A 24,006-nucleotide genomic window follows, 5' to 3' on the forward strand; every position below is an offset into this window, starting at 1 on the left:
GTAATGTGAGTACGCCGATCGGCGCAGGATAAATGCGAATACGCCCGGCGGAGTTCAACGTTGACGAATGCCCAGTCGGAGGCTAACGGAAGGGTAGCACGAACAAGTTTGCGAGGAGGACTCGTCACTGCGCGACTGGAGCAGGAAGAAGAAATGCTTCAACCAGACTCTCCATGCAAAGCGAGTAGACACCAAGGGGCACGAATCATGGCATTTGGTTCTTCAAATGAGGTTATTTAGACGTTCAAAGGCTCCCGAAGCTGCACAGCAAGGCGGCCAACCCGCAGATAAACGAGGTGACAAGGTTCTGGAAAAGGGACACATGGAAGCTCACCCCAAAAAGGTCACCACTTCAGCATTCTCCAAGGGCAAACGCGGCTCCCAGGACCTAATTGACGCATCCCAGGATGAAAACTCTGGAAAACAAACGAGACCGTGGAACCTCGTAGTCTCCAACAAGCCCTGGAATCCAAAGAATGGTGATGGTGGAACGAAACCTGCCGACGGGGGAATGAATGCCAACTATGGAGGAGCAAAGCGAACAGATGAAACGGGGCAAAGGACAGACACCATCAAGCATAAAAGGGTGCCCGAGTCTGATGAACCTCTGGACAAGAAAACAGAGTTTAGAAAGCACATGACAGAGTCGACTGCGACGGGGCATACTGGGCCTTCCATCACGCACTCTGGCGAGGAGTGGGACGTGACCCTCTCAATAGAGCAGGGGGAGAGGTACCAGCAACCTGGAGATGCTGTTCCAAGGGAAAAAACGTCCTTTTCTGCACGCAGAAATGAGAGTGGGAGGCAAGACAAGGTGCAGGCGCTTAGAAACGCCGAATCGGCGCGAAAGTATGAGCCTGCATCGGATTACATCAAAGGTGAAGAGGATGTTTCCAAAAAGGGTACCACGTATCAACGAGGTAAATTCAAAAGACCAGAGTTTAGGCAAAGGTATGAGTCACCAAAGGATGTCAAGAAGAATGTTGAGTCTTCAAAAACCGTCAACCGCGCTCAAGCTTCCAGCCGTAACGATGCGGAGATTGCTCGCTCCTCAGAATCTGATGATGCTGAGGGAAAAGAGGTAAAAACTGGTGAACCTGAAAAGGAGGAAGATTTCCCGAGAACAAAAGATTTTGTCTACAAGCCAGCGATTGTAGTGGAGCAGGAGGTTGAAAAAAAGGATAAAAACATGGATTTGGTGCACCAGGATGCTCTGGGTGACTCTGGCGCCGTGCAGGACTACAAGGGCAGGATCACAAAGGGGAAGCCATTTTATCCCCCAAAAGCTGTTCTGTCTCCTTCTGAAAAGGCTACTGCCCATTCTGAAGAACATACCGGTTCCCAGGCGCAGCAAGCCGCGACCCACTCCACATCAAACGTCTACGTGCATCACGACGAATACAAGCCCTCTGAGCACGGCCCTCGCAGGAAAAGGGAAGCTGCTCAGGTTGGTGAGCCTGATTATAGATTTGTAAACCAGTACCACATTCCAAAACACGCCGAATATACATATCCAGTGGAACAGGAATATCCACAGTATGGGACATTACCGCCCATTGACACTAGTTTTGGCGTGCAATATGTTAGAAGCTTACCTGGGCCCTTCATCCCTCCTGAACGTGCCTCCAAAGATGTCATGAATGCGGACACTGTAGATGGACAAGCGGTTGCTCGTCCGAAAATAAAGCCGCGAAAGAGCGCGGCGCTTCAAATTTTAAATCCAGAAACTGGAGAAGTTGTCAATAGCGAAACTCGCAAGGAGCAAAGAAAGACTCCGAAACCACCAGAGAGTGCTCAGGGGCCCGTATGGCAGTATAATCCCTATGTAAACCCATACGCACGCCACGTTCAGGTGCCACAATATCCACCTCAGGAACTCTTTGGTTACTATTATTTACCACATGAAATCCCCGATGTTGGCGGATTCACGTTTTTGGATAAAGATGCAAGTATTGCAGAACCAATCGACGGTGTGCATATGCCGATACAATTCCCGCTGCAGAGGAGATCTTCCATTGAATCTAAAGGGTCAATAGGCCACAAGGGCCAGGCCACCTCCTCAAACTCGGGGTCGGTGGACATTGATGGAGCCGCTTCAGACATGTCTCTAGAGGGAAGCGACGCCTCCAAAACACTCTTTATATCGCCTTCAAATATGATGAAATATGCGCAAGTCATGCAGAACCAACACACCGCCATGGCTGGACAGTATGCGATTTATAAAAGTCTGCACGTGCGCATTAAAAATAAACCGATCGCACCCTCGGAATCTCTCTTTACGCTCTCGGAACAACACCCCCTCACCTCTCGCAGCACCGCAAGAAGACGGGCCAAGGTCGTAAACGAGGCTCTGCCGTCTACGCCCACTGTAGAGCATGATGACCAGGGCTCTGAGGTTCCGGTAGATACTGCGGCACAGTCAGAGGAGAGTTTGGGGGAGGCGCAAGCGCCTGTTGCGGATACTGAGACTCCTGAGCTTCCCACTGAAGATGTTCAACCTGAGGAGGGACCAGAAGAAGAATCTGAAGATGAGGATGACGAGAAGGAAAACGAGTCAATAGACATTCTGCTAAGGTATGCGTTTAGCATGGAGATTTGTGCGCCTGAAGAGTTGGGATTTTTCAAGCTGGTTCCGTTAAATTACCAGGCAGAGTCTCCGCGTGAGCCAAAGAGTGCGAAAAGTAAAAAGAAAAAGAGTGAAAAGTGGCGTTCAGATCCTCCGCCTGGTGAGCAGAAAAAGGCCAAGATGAGCAAGGAGGAGCAGTTTACGAGAACTGTAAGGACATTGTTGAATAAGCTGACTGTGGAAAAGTTTTTGACGGTTGGCGAAAAGGTTGCGCTTGTGTATCAGGAGTTGGATTCTTCCGCTCTTGTGGATATTTTGGTGCGACTATTGCACGAAAAGGCCACAACTGAGATTGATTACAGCGACATGTACGCTGATTTGGCGCTTTTGCTCAAATACAAGTTTAATGATGCTCTGGATATTGGATTCAGAACCACGTGTTTCCAGAGAACTTTGCTCAATCGCTGCCAGGACGCCTTTGAAGAAATTGCTAGAACCTGCAAGTCTCCAAGTGAATCCGCTGCTGCTGGCACAGAGGAGGATCCATCTCTACCAAGCAAGAATTGGGTGCTTGGAAATATCAGGTTTATGGGAGAGTTGTTTTTGCGCAAAATCCTCTCCATTGCAATTTTAAAACGCATATTTAGTACGTTACTCTGCAAAGATCAGGTACCCTCTGAGCATTTGATGGAGTGCTTTACTGAGCTCTTGACCACAATTGGGTTTACCATGGAGAAAATTCCAGGAGGATCTGAAATGCTTGATGAGTACATGAAGGTTCTCCTGGGCTTGCGCACTTCGGGGGTCTATTCTACGCGCATAAGCTTCAAGATTCAGGACCTGATGGACCTCAGGACCAAAAACTGGAAGAAGAAGCTCTTTAGAGAAAAGGCAACCACTGTGGATGAGATTCACACGCAGGCAAAGGTTGAGGAACTCAAGGGAGGTTCCATTCATGCAGAGCAAGAGGGAAGATTCACCACCGCCGGACTCCGTGCAGATCGTCACTATTCTGCCCACCTCCAGACCCTCCGAGAGCAGGCCCAAAGCCTCTTGGTCGATGGCGTCTACAAGGGGCCAACTGGTGGTCAGTCTGTGGCTCCGGCTTCCTCAGCAGTTCCACCAACAGCACCGCCAGCAGTAGGACCACCATCCGGACAAACGGTGGACCTCTGGGAGGACGTGCTTGAAATATTCACCAAGAGACCAAGCAGGGAGGTCTTTGTTCAAGAGTGGAAAAAGATTGGCGTGCAGGAAAACGACAAGCCGAGAATATTCAGGCTCATGTGTCAAAAGGCGACATATGCGAGCACGTTGGAGGTCTCGTGCGCCCTGGCGGAGCTTGCGGCACTTGTAATTACCACACTCACAGAGTCACAAGCTACTCTGCACAAACTTGTCGATACGCTCTCCATCCAGTTTTTGGAACGCCTGCAAGATGAAATGTTGGACAATCCCAGGGCACTGGTCATCTTTTCTCGTATTTTAATTGCACTCTTTTGCGAGTGCTCCAATCGTAGGGAACTGCTCGAAATGCTCATTTTCCCACAAGACGAACAACTCGCCCAAGAACTAGCCGAAGAAGTCATCAAGGGAGTCAAGGAACGAAATGGCGATGTCGCCTTTGCAACCAAGGTTATCGACAAGGTCAAGGTACAAGTCTAGCGCATTATACACACTTGCGTATAAATTTTATGTGAATGATGAATGTGTAACATACGAGTGAAACGAATATCCGACTGAAAGGAGGATGAGTCCCGAAGAATGAGGGATGCGAACTACAGAGTAGTGAGCAATGGCGAACAAAGTGAGCCTAAGGAATAGAAGGATTTCAGTACTACTGGAGTGAAACGGAAGGAGGAATGACCTACCGACGTCGGAGACTAGGGAGTAGATCATGACTGTCCGACTGAAGGGAGGATGGGAATGATGGCGAGTATACAGAGTATAGGAGCCTGTGTATTCATTGGTAGAAGAATGAGAGTATACCATAGGTGGATAGAGCATTTCATCGGTAGTTTCTTCTCATCCTCAGTATTATGACTACTACTCCATTCTTATAGTCTCTGTAGTGATCATTTAGGCTCCATCACTCTTCCGCTCGCTACACTCATTCCATAGTGATCTACTCCCTAGTCTTCGACGTCGGTGGGTCACCTGTTTCAGTACTCCTTACAGTAGTACTGAAATCCTTCTCTTCTACAGGCTCACCCTGTTCGCATTAGGGACCTTAAATGACGACGCAATTACATTGCCTCTTGTGATACATCATATCCTGGAGCATCCGATCAAAGTAGAGCGGTTCGATGCTCTTCCATTCTCCGTCCTGTTCCTCAAAGTACTTGTACTCGAGCTTGCGGCCTCTGCTCCATACGCTAGTCACGAGCGATACTCCCTCGACTGTAAAGAGTTCCGCCTCCTTGCACTTCCACTTGGTCGACTCCCAAACTGTCGCTCTGCCGTGGACAATCTTGGCAATGTAAACGCCGTCCCTCGGGGTGTAAGTCCTGCAGGTTACTCCACGAGCCTCTTCCAACTTCACTTGGATCTTGACGTCGTCCTCCACGGTCAGGTCCATCACGTTTGTCATGTCTGGAGAAATCAGTGGAGTCGAAGCTGTTGCCTCTGTTTCTTCAGTATCTTCAAACGGGTCTCCGCTGTAGTCTGCCATTGCAAATGGATTCCTCTCGTCTGCACTTTTCAAGCCGCCGGTAGACAAACCGCCAGTCGTTGCCCTGAGCTTCTCGTCGTCCCCGCAGTGGAAATACGGCAACATGGAGAACATGTGCGCCGCCAACAGCAAAATTAAGATCTTCATTTGATGCCCATAGGATTCTGCATGCAGACCCCATGCAGGAGCATCCTATGGACTAGTGAGCAATGGCGACCTCTGGGAGCCTAAGGAAGAGTAGGATTCTCAGTACGACTGTAAGGAGTCTCTAGAAGGATGGATGAAGTAGTAATGACCACTCACACTTCCATCTACAAAACCTTGTGAATACAGAGGCTCCCTCTGGTCGCCTTTACAGCTCATATACTCCGTATACTCGCCATAGCTCACATCATACACTAATTAAACAAATTAACGAGTCCCCGGGTTTCCTCAAAGACAAAAAACCGCTTGGAGTTTTCATTCATAAACATGTACCGGTACTTGGCTTCGGTTCCGTCATTGTATCTTGAAAAAATGGTAATCCTCGGCTTGTCGAGTCCTCCCTCCCAGGTGACTTCCCTGCGGACCAGCCCATCAGTCCGGTCGTCCACAGTGTGGTCCCCAAATTTAACGGTCCCAATGACCACATTGTCGCGCATTTCTCTCTGGACGCAATAGTGCCTCGTCTCTACCCCTCGATTATTCACAGAATACACGCTGACCGTGTTTGTCGTCTCCTGCGTTATCACATCAATCTCAAAGGCCGTTCTAAAGAGCTGAAAGTAACTGAAGTCGTGCGACCTCTTGAGGAACTCCCTGATTGTTGTAACAAAGTTTTTGTCCACTCGGTATCTGCTAATCACACGAATGTATTTGCCGCCACAGTCCCTAGGCACAACCAGGACGTATCTACTCATGTACCTCGGATCGCCCTCGACTATTACATTTCCTAAATGAATGTGATGTGTACGAGTGAAACGAGTATAATGTGAGCTATGGAATAGCGAACGTCGTTAGACGGAGTCCCGAAGGATGAGGGACTAAAGCGACTGAAAGGAGCCTAAGGAAGAGTAGGATTCCTCACTGTGTAAGTACGACTGTAAGGAGTACTGAAACAGGTGACCTACCGACGTCAAAGACTAGGCAGTAGACTCTCTAGTCTCCCTACTGGAGAGTATCCATCCATAGAGTCTCAAATCTGTCTAACCCAAGGATCTCCTTTATAGCGATTATAAGCCCACCAACCAAGTCCAGTAAGAGAACCAGCTCCACCAAAAACAGAAGAAACGGTTACTCCAATACCAAGAGGAGCTTCAAGAATTCCAGTACCAAAAGGTTGAGAAGTAGGAGCACCTTCAGGAGGAGATTGAGGAGCACCAATAGCAGCAGCTTGAGAAGTAGTTTCACCACTAGAGTCACTAGAATTAGAACTATCACCAGCTCCAGAAGCTTCACTACCACTAGCAGCATTAGAACCAGCGCCAGGAGTTTCTCTTCCAGTTTGATTACCTTGAAGATTACTAGTAGCAGTAGGACCAATAGCAGGTCCAGGAGGTTTATCCACTTCAGTAGTAGGAAGAGTATCAGCAGCAGGTCCAGTACCTTTATCTTCAATTTGAGGATTAACACCTACACCATTAGTTCCTTCTTCAGCTCCATCAGCTTTACCTTCACCAGTAACTCCTTGAGCACCAGCCGGACTAGATTCTCCTCTATCACCATCTTTACCAGCAGGTCCTTTAGATCCATAAGGACCAGGACTTAGTTGAGGTGAGAGTTGAGTAGAATTATCAACCTGAGTGGCAGAAGGCTTATGCTTTATGGTTCCTAATTGACCTACAATATCATTTTCATCTTGTTTCACAGGTAGTCCATGGTTTAGATAACGCCTATCTTTAAGAAGTGGAGGAATTACGCCTATGGCTGAGTTATACAACCAACCATCCCCTATCTCATTGTTTTCTCTTGAAAATTGTTTAGACTTGAATGCTTGTGGAATCCCACAGTCGATTCCAGTGCTATGTTTGATTTCCTCTAAAGCACTCTGAAGAAGATGGCTGCTGTGAGCTTCCTGTGGAATCTTACCTAACAAACTGGAGGCACTCATCCATGTATTACCGCCTTTCTTTTTCCTAGTATACCAATTGTGATTCTTTCCATCGGTTATGTAAACAAGAAGTGGAATGCTGGTAACAGGATCATAAGATTGCGGACAGGAGAGAAAATACGCTATTGCGCTCTTAACATCCTGTGCTGGTGTAACTCCTTTTGGGAAGATTTGCCTTATTCCTCCAACTGTAAACTTTTCTATAGTAAAATCCTTTTCTTTGCGTTTGTGCTGAAAAGCAGAATATCCAACTACAGGAATATCAAGGTAAAGGGAAACATTTATCCTTTTCCTGTCGCTATAGTTAATAGGGTAGGGAGATTTACTGTCAAGCTGTATGGTGATTCCTCCAGCTCTACCTTGACTACCATCAACAACAGGTTTAGGAGTGGTCAGTATAGGTGAGGATTGACTAGAACTACTACTAGAGGATCCAGATCCTACACTACTTCCAGAACCTGGAGAGGATCCACCATCTTGAGGAGCTCCAGAGACAGCAGCTGACAGACCGGATTGGGTAGCACGTGCTTGCTGTTTAAGGGCTTCTTTTCGTTCCTTTATTGCTTCCTGTTCTTCCTTTTGCATTTCTTCTATTAGTTCTTCGTCAGTAAGTTTAGACCCCTCAGGGCAGTCTGGTAAACCACCACAACCAACTTGTCCTAGTACTATCCTTACTTTCTTTCATTGTCTACATTCAAGGTTGTTAAAACTATTTGGTTTGATATTGTGAATACCACCAACCCATCTCCAAAGAGTGCCATCACCATCTTTCTTATACCAACCTCTTGCTAAACCATTTTGAGGTGAGTCAACATATATAAGAACCGGATCATTCCGGTTGCAATATAAAACATAAATGTTATCTATACCATCCATAGGGAACGGGAGTCCGCTTATTTTCCTCCTATTATTCGTAGCATAATCTTTGTAATAAATACCAGCTACTGATGGTCCGGAAAGAGAGTGTTTGTAGGCTGTAATTTGACTTGAAATCCGATGTGCACAGAAAACTTGTACTTCACTTACAGAGACCTTTCCACCACCTTCCTTCTTACTGTGTTCATTGCAACAATAGGTCCCAGAGTGTCTGATGTGTGAAAAGTCCAGGGTAACATTACCGTATTGTTTGCACAATACTTCGTCGAGCTTTTCGGAAAGTTGTACGGTGGGCTGAGGATCACTGCCTCCATCATAGAAGCTGTCTCCATTGCCATGTTCCATCCATTTTTTACCATTTGAATTTGTACTATAAAACCAGGAAGATGTCCCACCACCAGATGGTCTGAATTCAAGCATAAGTGGTACCTGATCACTAGCTCGATATGAATAGAGCGTTATTACATCAACCGGAAAATCAACAAGAGGAATGTCAGTAGGCTGGTTCTTATAGGTAACTCTTGAGATCTTTGTATCAAGATCATTATCATTAATAATGTAAGATTTTGCAATGTACTCGCTACCAGGGGGAGATGCAGAATTTGAAACAGTTGATACCTTTCTAGTTTTCTTTATACAAGTAGAGCCAACACCGTCTAGAAAAGAACCAGATTGGGAGCCCTCCAGATTAAATACGACAGCTTTATTATTATAGCAGTTTTGTTGGTCTAGTGCTTGTAACTCCTTAAGGTTTTGCACTAGACTAGAAAACCAAGATAGACCTGCACTGTTACCAAATCTTCCATAGTATTTGGTTTCTGTGTTACCGCTTTTAGGATCTTTTGTAGTGATCCCAAGTAATATTGGAGTAGCCTCGTTACCATTCCAGTAGTATACTGATACCTCTGTGACATTTTCTATGGAGTTTACTCTGGTTCCTACGGTTGATCTTATAGTACCTCCATTACCCAAATCTCTCTGAAGAGTGAATGTTCTTCCACCGGGATTCCGAAGTTTATGAATATATTTGGTAAAACTGGTGACATCTTCAATATTAGTCACCTTTTTGACTTCTAAGTCGGATGGTTTATTGTTATCCGAACAGATGCATCTTGGGTCTTCCTTCTGTCCACCACACTTTCCATATATGTTTAATTTGAATCCCTGAGTCATCCTCCATGATTAGAGAGTATGCTTTTTCAAGACTCTGAGATCCATGAGTAGTCTCAATGCGACCAAAGGGAGCAGACCGGTACCTTAGTCACTCTTCCCTAGACAACCATACATTCATCCTCCCTCAACATTAGCTCACCGTCAGAGAGACTATCCACAGAACAAGATGAGTATCAAGGCAATCGTCTACCAAGGAATACACAGCCTCCTATACTCTGTCTAGTCGCCAGTCCTCCACCTTGCTGCGGAGATGGTCGTTCATGCTCACTTTGTTCACATACTGTACATATTCTTACCTGATTCAATAACTCTGCCGATGATGTGAGTGTGTCTTGATCCAGCTTTAATGGTATAATTAACTCCTCCGGGTATTTCCGCAGATTGGATATCTCTAATTCTCCTTGGGAGTGGTCCCGAGAGGTCCAAGTCGACCATACTCTTGTACACTGGAGAGGCGCATGTATGCCTCAAAATTGCGATTATGAGTGAAATGGACAAAAATAGACAGTGGTATGAAGCATCCATTTCATTCCACAATCTTTCTCCGTCCTGTGCGTTTTATTTCATTCCTTGTCTTTTCCAGGAGATAGATAGACAAACTCTAATGGCTTAAATAAATTTATTACCTCTCTGGCCAATGTACCACGTTTAAAATTGTCTGGGGAGATTATCGATATCCTCAATGTGGTGAGGTGTGTGCATGTAAAAGTCTAGAATACTTTCAGATAGAGATGATAATGAGAGCGAATTAGGGCGGTTGTTGGATGTTTTTCATGCATAACCGCTGCCATTATTGCACGAGGCGCTAAACAGAGAATGCGCAACTCTCCTATTACCGTCCATATTATACCGTTTTCATAACCGTAAAGATGTTTAGTTGCATAGGCTCCTTTTAGTCATTACTAGTCCGGGGTAAACTACCATTCATCACTCTTGACAAGTGCATTCTCATCACACTTGTTCGTCCTTCTGGTTACAAAAACTGCGCTGAGCCAGGACGATCTCGTGATGGCGAGCCAATTTGAAATTATGGGACGGGAATTGAGGGACCACATTTCAAAGTACATGACAATTAGACGCTGAACAAAATGCTTAGTAACGATAAAAACGTACCGCCAGGAAGCGAATTAAAGAGGGATGTATTCCAGCCTCCTTCATCTCCTCAATCATGAGCAGTGGCTGCTGAATGTCGTTTTTCTTGCTGAATATCAGAGTCCCGTTTATCATCAAAGTGTAGCTTACACCGTCCAACTCTACACCCGATGTTCTCAGAAGTTTACACTGTCTCTCAAATGAAAGGGAGTCCCTCCTCTTCATGGCGACCCAAATGTCCTTGTGATGGCGATTTCTCACGTCTATTGCTCTTTTTCCTAAATTGTAAATGTTTGCATTGTACGGGGTCTTTGTATACATCATCCATTAAATGGTGAGTCCCCAAGAATGAGCGAGTTCACCGTAAGGTGGATGAGCATAATGTGGACTACATAGTAGAGTATGAACGACTAGCAAGAACTCTTCTTACCGGTAGGATTAAGGTCATTATGGATAACAAACTAACCATTAATAGAAGGTGGTGCCCCGTCAGAGGGTATTATAGTGGATTGCGATTCCATTGGAAGGGTGCTAGAGCTTACATCCTGACTGGCACTGCTCTGATCATTTTGTTCAGTGGCTGCCAAATTTCGTCTAGGATGCTTTCTGGGTAATGTGTCGCCATCTTGCATCTCCTTCCTAATGCTCTTTAGAGCCTTGTCAACATTTCTAGAGTCATCGTAAAGACCGTACTTTGGAAGTCTTATGCGAAGGCTAGAAGGGCGCACCTTGGCAAACAAAATCCTAGGAAAGAGCATTCGATATCTCCAAGAGTTCAAGTTGCTTTTTGCGAAGTTTATTGTACCTTGAGTCTAATTCGATGCGTCCTTTGCTCTAAATATTGGAATGTATGTGGAAAGTGATTGTTGCATAAATACATGTGCGCGCGAAATGGGAATGTTTGTAGGTAAGGATGGGTAGGTGTAAAGAGTCTAAGGAAGGGAAGATGATCCCTGGTAAACTTCTTAGTATACTCCATCAATCCATGGCGGCAGTCCATTATACCAACTATTCAGTATCCAAGCTAGTATCTGGAGTATCTCCATAGGGTCTCAAATCTGTCTAACCCAAGGGTCTCCCTTATAGCGGTTATAAAGTTTCCATCCTGCAAAACAAGCCAAAGCAGAAGTACCAAGAATCCCGGTACTTACAGAGATGGTAGTTTTAATAATGTTAGGAGTGTTAGAATTAGAGTTTCCAGTTACAGAAGGGCCTGAGACTTCAAGTTTAGCAGTTTCAGGACCAGGAAGATCAATAATAACAGTAGTAGGACTCCAAGAAGGGGTGGTGATGGGTAGTAGATCAGCAATAGGAGGAGATCCATCAAGTTGAGGAGAAGTAGAATCAGTGATAGTGATAGGTACATCTACAATAACAGGAGTAATAGTATTTCCTATTTCTTGTACTACTTCCCCTGTTATTCCTACCGGTTCTATTACTTCTACTTCCTCTATTATTTTTCCATCTACTGTGCCTGGAAAAGCTGCTGCTATGATCTCAAACTCGGTCACTTCTAATGGTGGAACTTCCTCTCCTGCTAATAGTTGTCCCTCTGACTCTAATTCTATTACTTCTGCTTCTACTTCCTCTGATTCTGAAGAATCTCGTACTGAAGCTCTTACCACTGGTAATACTACTGCTTGTACTTGTGGTACTCCAGTATTACTTTCAAGGCCAGCACTAGTATCAGCAGAATCTAGATAGGGTTCAGAGGCAGGAGCAGTTGGAACAGAGGGCGTTTTTTCAGGAGGTAGGTCAAAAAGCTTCCTAGCCAGTGGAAGAGCATCCTTCAGCACCTTAGCAAATCCAATAGTCTCTTCCACCAAGTCTTCAACAATTTGTTCTGCATCTAGTCTAAGCTCTACCAACGCCTTGGTTAGCGTGGTCAATAGCTTTTCACCGGGTATTCTAGGTTCAGCTTCTGTATCTTTAACAACTTCGCTCTTAAAAGCGGATTTAGCAGCAAGAATATGAGGAGGTTGAAGTATCCCTTCATTTTGGCAATAAAGTTTTAGCTCCTTAATTTCATCTATAACACCTTCAAGATCACGAACCTCATTTGGAGGCTTATCCTCTAGTTCACCCTCAACTTCCACCCAGTTATTTCCACCCTTTGGACCAGAGTTCTTATACCACTTCTTAGCATTCTTATTATTACTGTTAACATAAATCAAGAGAGGTGTAGTGGTAGCTTTGTCATCGGGACTGTTCTTACATTCTGGAAAAAATACCACCACTTCTCTAACATCCCATATTGGAAAGGATCCTGTCGGGATATCAATTGGAGAAGGTCCATTAGTAAAACCCGTTATAGTGAACGTCTCTTCTGGTCCTCCATAAGTGTGCTTCAAAGCGGTATATTTCTCCAAGCTAAATTCCTCATATAGAGAACCACCATAATCTTTAACTTGTATAGTATGAGTACAATCTCCATTCTTACAATTTTTACCATTACAATAGTCATTGAGGTAAGATTCTCCCTTTACTGAGACATTTATGACCGCTGGTCTGAAAAGTTTGCACTTTTGTTGATGGAGTATCTTTTGGAGTTCATTACCTTTTAGTTGTAATTCATCACCTTCAGGCATTATCATAGTCCACTTGCTGTTACCTTTTTCTCCGTTATTACCTAGGGAAACTGGTATTTCACCAAAGAGACCAATTTCCATGAGTAGAGGTCTCTTACACTCTTCATCTTTGTCCCAGTAATATACTCCCAGACTATTATCGTATCTATCATTAAGTGGAATGGGCTTGTAATTATCTCCATCTTTCCATTCAAGAACAGTGGCGTCATACCTAACCAAGTTTGTATCGGCATCATATGTATGTTTGTGCTTGGTATATCCAGAAATATCTGTTTTCGTCTCAGAACTAACTGTAACCTCGTATTTTCCACAGGCAGGACAAGAGTATTTTCCATCATCACCTTTCTCATAAATGTTGACAGAATGGAAATTATGGATTCTACAGGTAAGATCATTGAGTCGTTTCTTAAGAGCGTCACCTTTTAGATTATACCCATCGTAAAATAGTTTTTCTCCATCCGGGATATTTTCCCATTTTGTATTTAAAGGATCTCCCTTATTCTCATACCAGTGGTATTCCTTATCATCTTTGATTTTAAGCAGAAGGGGTTTCTCTATGCTGTTTTGGCTTCCGTCATAGGTCGCACTATAGTAAGTAGATACCTCAGTGATTGGTTGGTGTTTAGTGGAAAGTGGATCATATTTTTCATCGGTAAGCTCTTTTTCACCATATTTTAGATTAGTGACAGATACTATCCTATCCCCTGTATGTTTGCATACTCTGTAATGTGGAGGTTTGTTGCCGTCTAAATTTCTCAGTGATGCAATAAGTCTGCTATACCTGGCACATTCTTCAGTTCTGTGGCCACCATTTTCTCCTTTTGGGCATTTATTCTTTATATCGATGGAAGACATTCATAATGTTATGTTATAGTCTCCCACCTTGTGTTCCAAATTATGCCATAGTAACTCTTTCATCTAATTACTCCCTAGAAAGCCATACATTCATCCTCTCTCACAACTAGCTCACCGTCAGAGAGACTATCCACAGAACAAGATGAGTAGGTATCAATAGAGTCTTCAGCAGTACAGTATGAATGGTCTACTGAGTATAGATGCTCTTATGGACTCCATTCCTGTCATCTCACAGGCTCCTATACTCTTTATACTCGCCATTTTATCTCTAATTACTCCGCTCACAGAGTCTAGTAAAGATACTAATGGAGAATCTCAGAGTGGCATCTCGTTCATCTGAGGATGAATTCACATCACTCTTCCGCTCGCTACACTCATTCCATAGTGATCTACTCCCTAGTCTCCGACGTCGGTAGGTCATTCTTCCCTCCGTTGTACTCCAGTAATGACCTTAATCCTACTAGACGGAAGAGCTCCCAGAGATCGCCATAGAGCTCCTTTCAGTCGCTCAGTCCCTCATTATTCGGGACATTACGTTCATGCTCCTCCTAGCTCCGCTAGTAGTTCGCATCATTCATTCAACTCACCAATTGCGATTCTATTTCAATTTGCCTTGCAGTCTTTGGTTTATAGAGGGGATCTGTGGAGTTTGCATCCAAATCTTCCATTAAACTTGCCTATTTTCGAGTCATTTTCGAGATTTACGTTAATTAGCGTGTACGGAGGACTATTCGTCTCCAAAATTGGCTAAAGGGGCGCTGTATGGACCAGACGATGGCAACTTACCACAAATACCGCACTGCAAACGCCAAATGTGCAAAATGTGTAGAGAAGATTCATAGTGAATGGGACCACGCCGTCGTGTGTGGGCCCCGGCGACCACAGGGAGCCTCCGGAGTACAGGGGTACCTAGAACAATGGTGTCTAGGGAAGAAAAGGAGGAAAGGTACCTAGAACAATGGGCAGGATGAAAGAGGGAAAGGTACCCGGAAGAATAAGTGGAGGTGGTGAGAAGAAAAGTCCAGAGGAATTTTCCTCGCAGCCCTGCGTGGCACACACTCGGGGCCACTTGCAGATTAAATGGAGTTTTAAAGGAAATGAATGCGAATATGCGAACGTAGTGAGTTGTGCAAGAGTACGTCAGTACGAGTGCAATGTCTTGAGCAAAGCGAAGGACTATACGACTGAAAGGGGGATGAGTTCCGAAGAATGAGGGACTAAGCGACTAACAGGAGCTCTATGGCGAACAGAGTGAGCCTAAGGAAGAGTAGGATTACCACTGTGCAAGTACGACTGTAAGGAGTACTGAAACAGGTGACCCACCGACGTCAGAGACTAGGGAGTTTATAATGACTATCCGACTGAAGGGAGGATAGGAGTGATGGAGACTCTATGAGCGAAGTGAGTGGAGAAGATCTGGCGAGTATACGCAGTATATGAATCTGAATTGACAGTTGCTCTTACTCCAGTAGACTCTCATTTTACTAGTGGAGCTAGAAGGACTGGTGACATTCAGGGAGCTTAAAGAAGAGAAGGATGATCAGTATGATGGCCTAGTAAGAGAGTACTAGACGACCAAAGGGAGTCTCTAGAATAAGGATGAATGAGGTAGTAAGATGACTATTCTAAGCAGTATAAAAGTATGCACATTCTCCACATTCTTGTGATTGAAAGAATAATAAAAGTGATGGCCATTATACTCTGTACTCATCCTCAGATGAAGAATTTATCTGGAGGACAATATGGAGTGTTTGTTACCGAACACCTGCCATTTGGTAGCCAAGAAACTTCTCTTTAGAAATACCATTGAAGAGTGTATTGACGCTTAATCTGGCCTATTTGATGACGATACATGACGGATCCTTTGATAGTTTCTGTAAATAATACAGGGGAATACTTATGGACTTATTGAGGAGATACTGAATAGTATCATTTTGCATGCAGATTTGCCATGGCCTGTATGAATGGACAACTATGGAGTGTAATATATACCCTTGTCCATAAAGAGTCTTGGAATGAATATTTACAAATACAGTACCTCGAAAGGGTGCATAGGATGTCATAAATTGAGGATATCACAGCTTACAAATCCCCATATCGTCGTTTACGCATTTTGTCTGATGGACTCGGACGCGAGCAAAGTTTCAAAGCGGATGGTTCATTCATCTGTGAGTATATGATAAAGCCACAAATTTAACGCAATTTTAGCATGACTAACGGTGTTACCATTGACCTTGGAAAATATCCTGGAGCTAGTGGAGTTAATGGTAATGGAAAGACTTATACGTATGATGGTGGAAATGTTTCCATAGAAGAGAATAGAAATCCTGCTGGACTCTCTGGATACAAGAGTGTGATCCATAAACCAAAGGACAAAGAAACTAAGATTACTAGTATTCAAGATAGCAAATCCCAGACCAAATTTAAGAATCCCATAACTGAGTGTGAGAGTGTAGTAGTATTTTACTGGGAGAGTGACGATACTCATAGTAATCCTCTTTTACTCGAGCTTACATCGTCTAATAAATCCTCCTCATACTACACACTTGTTAATGCTGGTAGTGACAATACTTGGAGCGAGGATCAAGGGGCAGCTGGTACTCTCAGGCAAAAACTTAACAACCAGAACTGTCTTAAGAACAGAGCTCATATTGTAGACATTTCACGGAATAGCAGTTATTATTGTCCTAGTTGTAATTTTCAATGGGTATCAGTATCCAACTATGATAAGACCGAGACAAGTGGTGACTATTCCTACTCTCATCATCTTTCTAGTGGTAGTTTCTTGAGATTCATGGATGGAATGACGGAGCAGACTGGAATTAACTTTCTACAGAGTACCACTCGAGTGTATGTATATTACTATCCAAGTGGGTACAATAGAATTCCACTCTTGATCTATCTTCCACTACCATCCAATAAGTGGTTTGAGAGGACCTCTGTAGATTCTAATACATGGAAGTCAGTAGGAGGTAGTAAACCAACATCTACATTTGATAAGGAAAAGATACTAAAGATTTTAAAGGCCATATTACCAACTGTTACTATAGACCTTGGACGAACCAGTGGAAGTTCTCCTACCTACTCTGATAGTTCTGAACAGATTAATCTTAAAAGACAGGATCTGACTGGCAGTTTCTCAAGCCTCTCTCACTCTGTTCAAGGTAAATCTGCCTTTATAGTTAAGAATGTACAACATAACGGTTCCACCCTCCTTGGCATAGATAAAAGTCTCATTCTTAAAAATGTAACAGCATACTATGAGGGAGATAATCTTGATTCTATGGATTGCCTTTTAATGGTCGAACTTGAGAAAAGAGGTAGTGGTAGTAATAACTACGCATATTATGGTAGGGACAACACTGGATATAGGTGGACCCTTCTTGATGGAAAGACTGAGAAACTGAAGAGTACCTCTCTCACCAATAAACTTAAGGAGTTAAAGGAAAAGCTTGCGAACTCATCTCAAGAACCAGACACTGCTGGTGGTCAAACTGCTCAACTTGGAGGTGCTTCTGAAGCTCAAGGTAAAGCTGCAGGGCTCTCTTCAGGTGTTATAGCAGGAATTGCCATTGGAGTTATGGGCGCGGTGGCATCCATTGTCATTCTAGTCTGGAGGAGAAAAGTCATGGTAAAAGCTATGACTACCTTATAAAACTCTTACTGATCCACTATGATGATCATTATAGACCTTTCAATGGATAAATCTCCAGTCACACTTGTGCATGCAACTCGTCCAATTCCCGCAATAATTCATTACTTTACTTGCTACATCATATCTTACATCTTAATGCAAAGTAATCAGGCTGAACTTTTGGAGATATACTTGGAATCTGTCAGTCTTGGAAACCGCAGAGGTACATAGAGTGGATTAGTATGGAAGAGGCTATTGAGAGCGGAATCCGTTATGATCTAGACTACGTTATATTATTTACTTGGTAATAGGATAGAGCTGGAATTGCCATATTTTCAATACTAAATTGTGGATTTCTCCAGTCGATATTCTAATGTGTATGGTTTTTGTTTAATATTTAATAGTTTACAATACTCTATAAATTATAACACTTTTGGCTCTGTTAATTCCCCTTTTGAGCTATTTCTTTGAATTTACTATTAAAATCCTTCTCGGTGATATCCTTCCATTTACCATCAGTCTTCTCAAAGTAGTTAAACTTAGTTCCAGTACTCTCTGAGGTCTCCAGGTAAAGAAGTTCTAGAGCACCCTTAGAATAAGACTCTACAAGTTTACACTTTTGGCCATCTCCAGAAGCTTTCCATAGTTCCTTATCACCATCAGTCAGAGAGGATATGTGGAAGGCACTTTTTGGAGTATACTCCTTTAATGACACTCCATATGCATTTTCTGTGTGCACATCTAACTTGGAGGTATCCGGGTTAGAAAGGTCTAAAGTTTCTCCAGGTTTACATCTCTCCTTTAGATCCTCTAGCTTCTTCTTGTGGTCCTCTTCTTTACCATCTTTCCACTCGTTACCATCATGGTATCTGTAGAGAGTAAAATTAGCACCACCCTTAACGCCTTTAGCTTTTATGGCGGTCATGGTAGGCTTTCCTTCGTCCAGATACGAGACAGCTGAGAGACATAGTTTATTATCATCTTCCCAAACTGTCTGACCATCAAATGTGAGCTTAGTAGCCTTAGCATTCTTCTTGGATGTGAGCTTGAGAACTGGAACATTGCCCTCAAGGGACTCTTCAACATTGAACAGTGACCCATCTACTTTGGAAGCCAATGAACTTGCTGGGTGTGTGGGCTTAGGAGGATTTTGTTTATCTGCTCCCTTTACTACTCCTTTTCCATCACTATCTCCACACCTTACCCATCTTATTAGAAATATTGCCAAGAGTGTATGAGCAATCCTCATTCTTCCTTCATGCCTGAGTTTCCCTCACTCTCTACTATGGATGCCAAAAACAATGCTATTAGATGATTCCAACAGGCTCTTCTTGGAGCCAATCGTTACGGAGAAACCCATAGGTGTATGGAACAATAACCGGTAACCTGTGACCATAGTATCCTCAGTACATGCTTTTATCAACCAGTATATTGTTAGATGATACTTATAAAGTAGTAAATTGTGGATTACATTGGCTCCATGAGTAGTACTACCGTGAAGAATCCATCACTATCCTAATGATTCCAGAGCCAAAGGTTACTATAAAGCCTTTCTCTGATGGTATTATATTCATCATAATATACTATTGTGCCTCCATGAGTCTCTCAGTGCGACCAAAGGGAGTGTAATAGCATCCTATCTCTTCACAGGTAGCCTCTAGAGGCGCCTGATTCAGTATTACTCCATGAAGATCTCCTAAAGGCCCTCACTCTTCAGGAATCCAAAGTTTCTTCCTCCTCAACTTAACATGCATAAGTCTCTGTAGAGGATGTAAGGTCCCTGAGAATGATACTCCTTTACAACATCTGGTTAGACTACCCATTGTTTAGACCTATAGTCTTTGTCACGCCTATTGCGTATTGTTTGTTGTCTCTTCTTTACATAGTTATCACCATTCATCCTTGTATACTGATCATTCATTCATCCATACTGACCATTCTGCTCACACCAGTTGAGACATTAATGGAGTACTACCATTGAAGAATGAAGGAGCGAGTAGGATAGAGAGTAACAAGTGGAGGGACTATCAGGAAATACTACAAAATGAGTGAAAATGGAGGATGTCTGGTGGAATACGACTGGACATAGATCCAAAAAGTTGGAGCAAAATTCCAGAGGAGATAACATGCGAAGATGATAATTTTCCTGGTACATATGATTCCTACAAGTATTATTCTGAGCCAGGAAAGGGCAAGCCTTTCATTTTATCGGCTCTTCTTCACAAGGAAAGTGTGCTTAAGGGAATCATACCATATCCTGTTCCTGTAAAAGTTATTTCCACATATTTTAACGGTGACAAGACCAATATATTGTTTATACATATTGTTCTTTCCATTGGAACCAATTGGTACTGTGCGAATCCAGATACCGATGTAAACGTAAGGGAAAACACTTTTACAAGATTTATAGTGGATTCTAGTGATGTACTTAATACCGATGATATAGAGAATATACTCCAAAACGTAGAGACACACAATGGATTTAGCATTGCTCAGCTAAATGCTACTGATGGTAGCTTTTCCAAGAAACTGCTCGGAGATAGTGACATCATTTTTGACCTTACTGAAAAGCCTAGTACAAGTGGTGGAAATGGTAAATACGATTCTGAATATTCTGGGACAAGTATCACTGTAACACCCGGTAGTTTAATAGGAGGTACATTTAAAAAGATTCAACACAATCCAACTTATAGTCCATTTTGTGTTAAGGATATCCAGCTTAGTGGTGGGAACGATATGAAAGTTAAGGGAGGACTTCCGAATGATCTCATCACAGGTTTTTATGTCTACTATAAAGATGCTACTTATACTACCCCTTTACTTGTGGAATTGAACATTAGTCTAGACGTTATAAGTGGTAGTTATGTTACTAGCAGGTACCTCTTATCTAAGAATACCGAAAAGAGCGGTAAAGGCAAAGAATGGGATATCCGCAAGATTGGTTCATACATAGAGGAAGGTGAACTTAAGAAGGTAATACAGAGCATTTCTGATGGAAGTAAGCTAAATCTTACTTTGATAGAAGGTGAAGACCTAAAGAGTAAGCTTGGTGATATAAACAAGGGAATTACTATTGATATAACGAGGACATTTGAACAGACAGGTGGGATTCATACGAAATATTATGACTCAGATGGAGTACGGATTCCATATAAAACACTATCATCTTCTGGCTATTATGTTGTTCAACAGCCTTACTTTCCCTCGTTCATATTAAAAGGCATTAAGACAGAATCAGGTAGTGATATAACTGGGAAAAATCTTCATCCTCCTGGCACAGAGATATGGCAGCTGAATATCTATTTTAAGGAGGCCTACAAAGATCCAGTTCTCATTGAGGTTATATGTAAATATGAGCAATCAGATGGTTGCCCCAAGTATGTCTATTACTATTGCAAAGATGGTAACAATACTTGGAACGGATATCTCTTAAGTACGCAATTTAAGAAGGGAGGGGCAGGAGAAGATTTTGCAGACACAGAAAATCTTATTAGACATGTCAAACAGAATGCTGATAAGGTAGTTTTCGAAAAACTTGAGGGAAATCTAAAAGGCAGACTTACCAAATATCCACCGGACCCTCTGTGGGTGGAAACTCAAGAAGGTAAAAGTACAGAAGAACGGAGACAAGGGGACGACCAGAATGAAAATAGTAATAGATCTAGTACCCTTGAAACTCACACTAATTCCTCTTCTGGACTTGGTCCAGAAGCTATAGCGGGAATATCTAGTGGAGTGCTAGGAGGTGGAGGTCTCGTCGGTGTTACTATATGGAAGTGGCCTACTATAATGTCATCTCTAATCACTCGCTTGTAAAATACCCCTCATACATCTGCCAATATAGCAGAACTAGGACCATTAGACTCTCCCCATCTAGACTTCTCTCTTGTTGATATACTGGAATGCCAGATAGCCTATAACTCTTGGTATGTAGTATTACTCGTTTTATTATAAAGGTCCACAGGCAAGTATATCCATACTCAATATGGTACATTCTTGCTATTGCTCCTAATGGTGACTGGTGTCTTATGATGGAGTAGTGACCCTATGGAAGAGTCCAGAGAATAAATGTTCTTACTCATTATTCATCAGTCTACCACGAATATCTTTTAATGGATTCTACATGCTTAATTGATACTAGTATATCCAGTAATGCAGAATCCATGTATAACGACATTCATAAAAGTAAGAATTAAAGCCCGAAGAGGCTGCACAGCTGACACTGGCCATGTCACCCTTATACTCTTTTATTCTCGACCATTCTGAGGCCGATACAGAATTTTCACTGTCCACTGAATGAGTGAATGAGCGATTGTTAAAATGTATAGGCGTCCCACCAGCCATCCAGGGCATGTGAAATGCCCAGTTTACAGTAATTGGTTAGAGGCTAGACCCGAGAGACGTTCAGTGTCGGTTAAAATCCAAGTGTGTTAATTCAGGATATAACGTGTTTAAGCAGAGTAATTCTTGTCCACTTTGTGAGACTCTGCATTGTCCTGTTCTGGTGGCATACAGTCACCTATTTTACAACTGCATTCGCTAAACCTTTAGTTTAAATCGTGACTCTAATGAGTGTTTAAATGGTAACTGCATTGTAAAGGGTTACCCTCGAAATTCCCTGCAGACTTGTATGCTGTATACCTGGGAATTAGTAACCCGGAGCATGAGCTACTCCTTAAATTGCTGAATAACCGCCACTGCAAGATTCTCCAAGCATACAGAGTGAGTCCGTACTTCTCCATAGATGCTTTAGAATAGACTACATCCTGACACTCTCATTCAACTACATGAGTGAGCTGAAGAACTGAGAATGTATCCTCCAACTCTATGGAACCATTGGAGCCTTCCACGCCCTCTACCTTCATATTCTCCAGTCCCTCATCAAACTCCTGTTCGTACATTCTCCTCCATTTATTATCGCCCGTAGTTATAAAGTACATTGCGTAAGTTTCATCAGGTGTCTGACCAGCGAGTAACACCGTCTTCACAAGTATCTTGAGCAGAGTCTCCTTGCCATCTGAAAATGTCTCCACAAGTGAGCATGTACCATCACTTCCAAACCAAATGACAGTACCATTAGAACGAACAGTCCTGACTGGAGTTTTGAGGTTGTATGAAACACTACTTATGCCACTGAAACTATCTTTAATGATACGTAAACTGTTCATGCTTGTATTTTCAAGGTCAAATGCAGTAATGCTCTGGGATTCCTTGGTAGTTTGAGCACCTTCTGGTAGCTTCAACTTCTCTATTCTGCTCTCAAATGCTCCCTTTGAAATACTTACATAGTCCGTGTCCCGGAACTCAAAGAAGAGTTTCTCGTCGGATCCATAGCCGTTTGTCGTTATCACCAGCAGGTTTACACCCTCTTGGTCAGAAATTTGGACATTCTTAAGTCGGCGTGGAGCTTCTATGTTCAGCAGGGTGGAGGAAGAATGAAGAACTGCAGTCACATTGACGTTAAGCTTTGGCTCATACTCTTTAAAGTTCAGTCCACCAACAGTCACATCTTTAGAATCAAAATATCTAACACTGGGCTTCTTTGCAACGTCAAGTCGAACGGAACTTGATCCTGCGTATCTTCCTTCTGTGCCTCCTCTGGTTTCCACACAACCTACGTGACCACAAATGTGTACAGAAGCAAGGAAGATGAAAACCCACGAAAAATCCATCTTTAAGTGCCAGTTAATTGGTCTGAATATGTTCATTCTTCTTCCTTGGAATGCATGGGGTATGTGAATGTGTAGACCGGACATACTCCTCTATTCGCAGTAGTAAAGAGAGAAGGAAGCTGTTTAGATGTAGAATTGTGCCTGGAAGGCCAAAGTTTCCGGGAAGATTGCCCAGCAAGGCCAGGAGCCTCCAATGCAGTTGCACCACAGGAAGAGTTGATTGGTGGCCCAGAATGTCTCTAATGGAGCTTCGTGATGCCCTGAAAGATGCTTGCCGAGTTCCTCTAGTGTGTAATCTGCTGAGTGGTATGAAGAAGACAAGATTCATACCAGTGGCTAAAGCCCACTTTCCCATGTCCACATGCTATTTCAAGCGTAAATTGAGCGTCTTAGGGGTATGAATTGTGCGTATTGTGTAGTCCTCTGCATTAACATCGGAGATGCTCTGCCTTATCATTCCCAGAATCCAAAGACTTGCTCCTTCCTTCTCAGTACAAGGCATTCTCATGACTACAGGGGGATCGCATTCTTCTTCTGGTAGAGGTTTCCCAAGTGTCTTCTAAGGGGCTCTCTTTTGGAGACGCCACAAGTGTACCACTGGACGAGCGTAGGGAGTCTCTAGAAGAAGGATGAATGAGAGAATGTATCACGATGGAATGAACAAAGTGACTGAAGAGTGATTGCTAGATGCCAAGTATAGAGACTGTACAAGTCTGAATACGAATCCACCATTCTGGTCTACAGGATTGTGAGGGAAATTGCTATACTTTGTGTCTAGTCAGAAGCTGAT

General features: G+C 43.2%; 11 protein-coding genes across 11 annotated transcripts; 3 read left to right on the top strand and 8 right to left on the bottom strand.

Annotated features, from left to right (window-relative positions):
• Positions 1-226: 226 nt before the first annotated feature.
• BEWA_045500 (eukaryotic translation initiation factor family member protein) lies at positions 227-4,231 on the top strand (the record flags this gene model as incomplete). The annotated part of the gene is made up of 1 exon (XM_004831481.1): positions 227-4,231. One exon carries the CDS (start codon positions 227-229, stop codon positions 4,229-4,231), a length of 4,005 nt encoding a protein of 1,334 aa, XP_004831538.1.
• A 565-nt stretch (positions 4,232-4,796) lies between these two features.
• Positions 4,797-5,384, bottom strand: BEWA_045510 (signal peptide containing protein; the record flags this gene model as incomplete). Its single annotated transcript, XM_004831482.1, has 1 exon — positions 4,797-5,384. The coding sequence occupies one exon, from the start codon at positions 5,382-5,384 to the stop codon at positions 4,797-4,799; it is 588 nt and encodes a 195-aa protein (XP_004831539.1).
• A 251-nt stretch (positions 5,385-5,635) lies between these two features.
• On the bottom strand, positions 5,636-6,136 carry BEWA_045520 (hypothetical protein; the record flags this gene model as incomplete). The annotated part of the gene is made up of 1 exon (XM_004831483.1): positions 5,636-6,136. The coding sequence occupies one exon, from the start codon at positions 6,134-6,136 to the stop codon at positions 5,636-5,638; it is 501 nt and encodes a 166-aa protein (XP_004831540.1).
• A 275-nt stretch (positions 6,137-6,411) lies between these two features.
• Positions 6,412-7,911, bottom strand: BEWA_045530 (hypothetical protein; the record flags this gene model as incomplete). Its single annotated transcript, XM_004831484.1, has 1 exon — positions 6,412-7,911. One exon carries the CDS (start codon positions 7,909-7,911, stop codon positions 6,412-6,414), a length of 1,500 nt encoding a protein of 499 aa, XP_004831541.1.
• Positions 7,912-7,997: 86 nt separating this feature from the next.
• On the bottom strand, positions 7,998-9,375 carry BEWA_045540 (hypothetical protein; the record flags this gene model as incomplete). The annotated part of the gene is made up of 2 exons (XM_004831485.1): positions 7,998-8,114; positions 8,152-9,375. 2 exons carry the CDS (start codon positions 9,373-9,375, stop codon positions 7,998-8,000), a joined length of 1,341 nt encoding a protein of 446 aa, XP_004831542.1.
• A 917-nt stretch (positions 9,376-10,292) lies between these two features.
• On the bottom strand, positions 10,293-11,099 carry BEWA_045550 (conserved hypothetical protein; the record flags this gene model as incomplete). The annotated part of the gene is made up of 3 exons (XM_004831486.1): positions 10,293-10,454; positions 10,489-10,745; positions 10,934-11,099. The coding sequence occupies 3 exons, from the start codon at positions 11,097-11,099 to the stop codon at positions 10,293-10,295; spliced, it is 585 nt and encodes a 194-aa protein (XP_004831543.1).
• A 420-nt stretch (positions 11,100-11,519) lies between these two features.
• Positions 11,520-13,910, bottom strand: BEWA_045560 (hypothetical protein; the record flags this gene model as incomplete). The annotated part of the gene is made up of 1 exon (XM_004831487.1): positions 11,520-13,910. The coding sequence occupies one exon, from the start codon at positions 13,908-13,910 to the stop codon at positions 11,520-11,522; it is 2,391 nt and encodes a 796-aa protein (XP_004831544.1).
• Positions 13,911-16,119: 2,209 nt separating this feature from the next.
• BEWA_045570 (hypothetical protein) lies at positions 16,120-17,565 on the top strand (the record flags this gene model as incomplete). Its single annotated transcript, XM_004831488.1, has 1 exon — positions 16,120-17,565. One exon carries the CDS (start codon positions 16,120-16,122, stop codon positions 17,563-17,565), a length of 1,446 nt encoding a protein of 481 aa, XP_004831545.1.
• Positions 17,566-17,986: 421 nt separating this feature from the next.
• On the bottom strand, positions 17,987-18,793 carry BEWA_045580 (signal peptide containing protein; the record flags this gene model as incomplete). Its single annotated transcript, XM_004831489.1, has 1 exon — positions 17,987-18,793. One exon carries the CDS (start codon positions 18,791-18,793, stop codon positions 17,987-17,989), a length of 807 nt encoding a protein of 268 aa, XP_004831546.1.
• An 812-nt stretch (positions 18,794-19,605) lies between these two features.
• Positions 19,606-21,360, top strand: BEWA_045590 (hypothetical protein; the record flags this gene model as incomplete). The annotated part of the gene is made up of 1 exon (XM_004831490.1): positions 19,606-21,360. One exon carries the CDS (start codon positions 19,606-19,608, stop codon positions 21,358-21,360), a length of 1,755 nt encoding a protein of 584 aa, XP_004831547.1.
• A 959-nt stretch (positions 21,361-22,319) lies between these two features.
• Positions 22,320-23,252, bottom strand: BEWA_045600 (hypothetical protein; the record flags this gene model as incomplete). The annotated part of the gene is made up of 1 exon (XM_004831491.1): positions 22,320-23,252. One exon carries the CDS (start codon positions 23,250-23,252, stop codon positions 22,320-22,322), a length of 933 nt encoding a protein of 310 aa, XP_004831548.1.
• Positions 23,253-24,006: the final 754 nt, after the last annotated feature.

The sequence above is a fragment of the Theileria equi genome (genome assembly GCF_000342415.1).
Source record: "Theileria equi strain WA chromosome 4 map unlocalized gcontig_1105316255041, whole genome shotgun sequence".
NCBI lineage: Eukaryota > Apicomplexa > Aconoidasida > Piroplasmida > Theileriidae > Theileria > Theileria equi.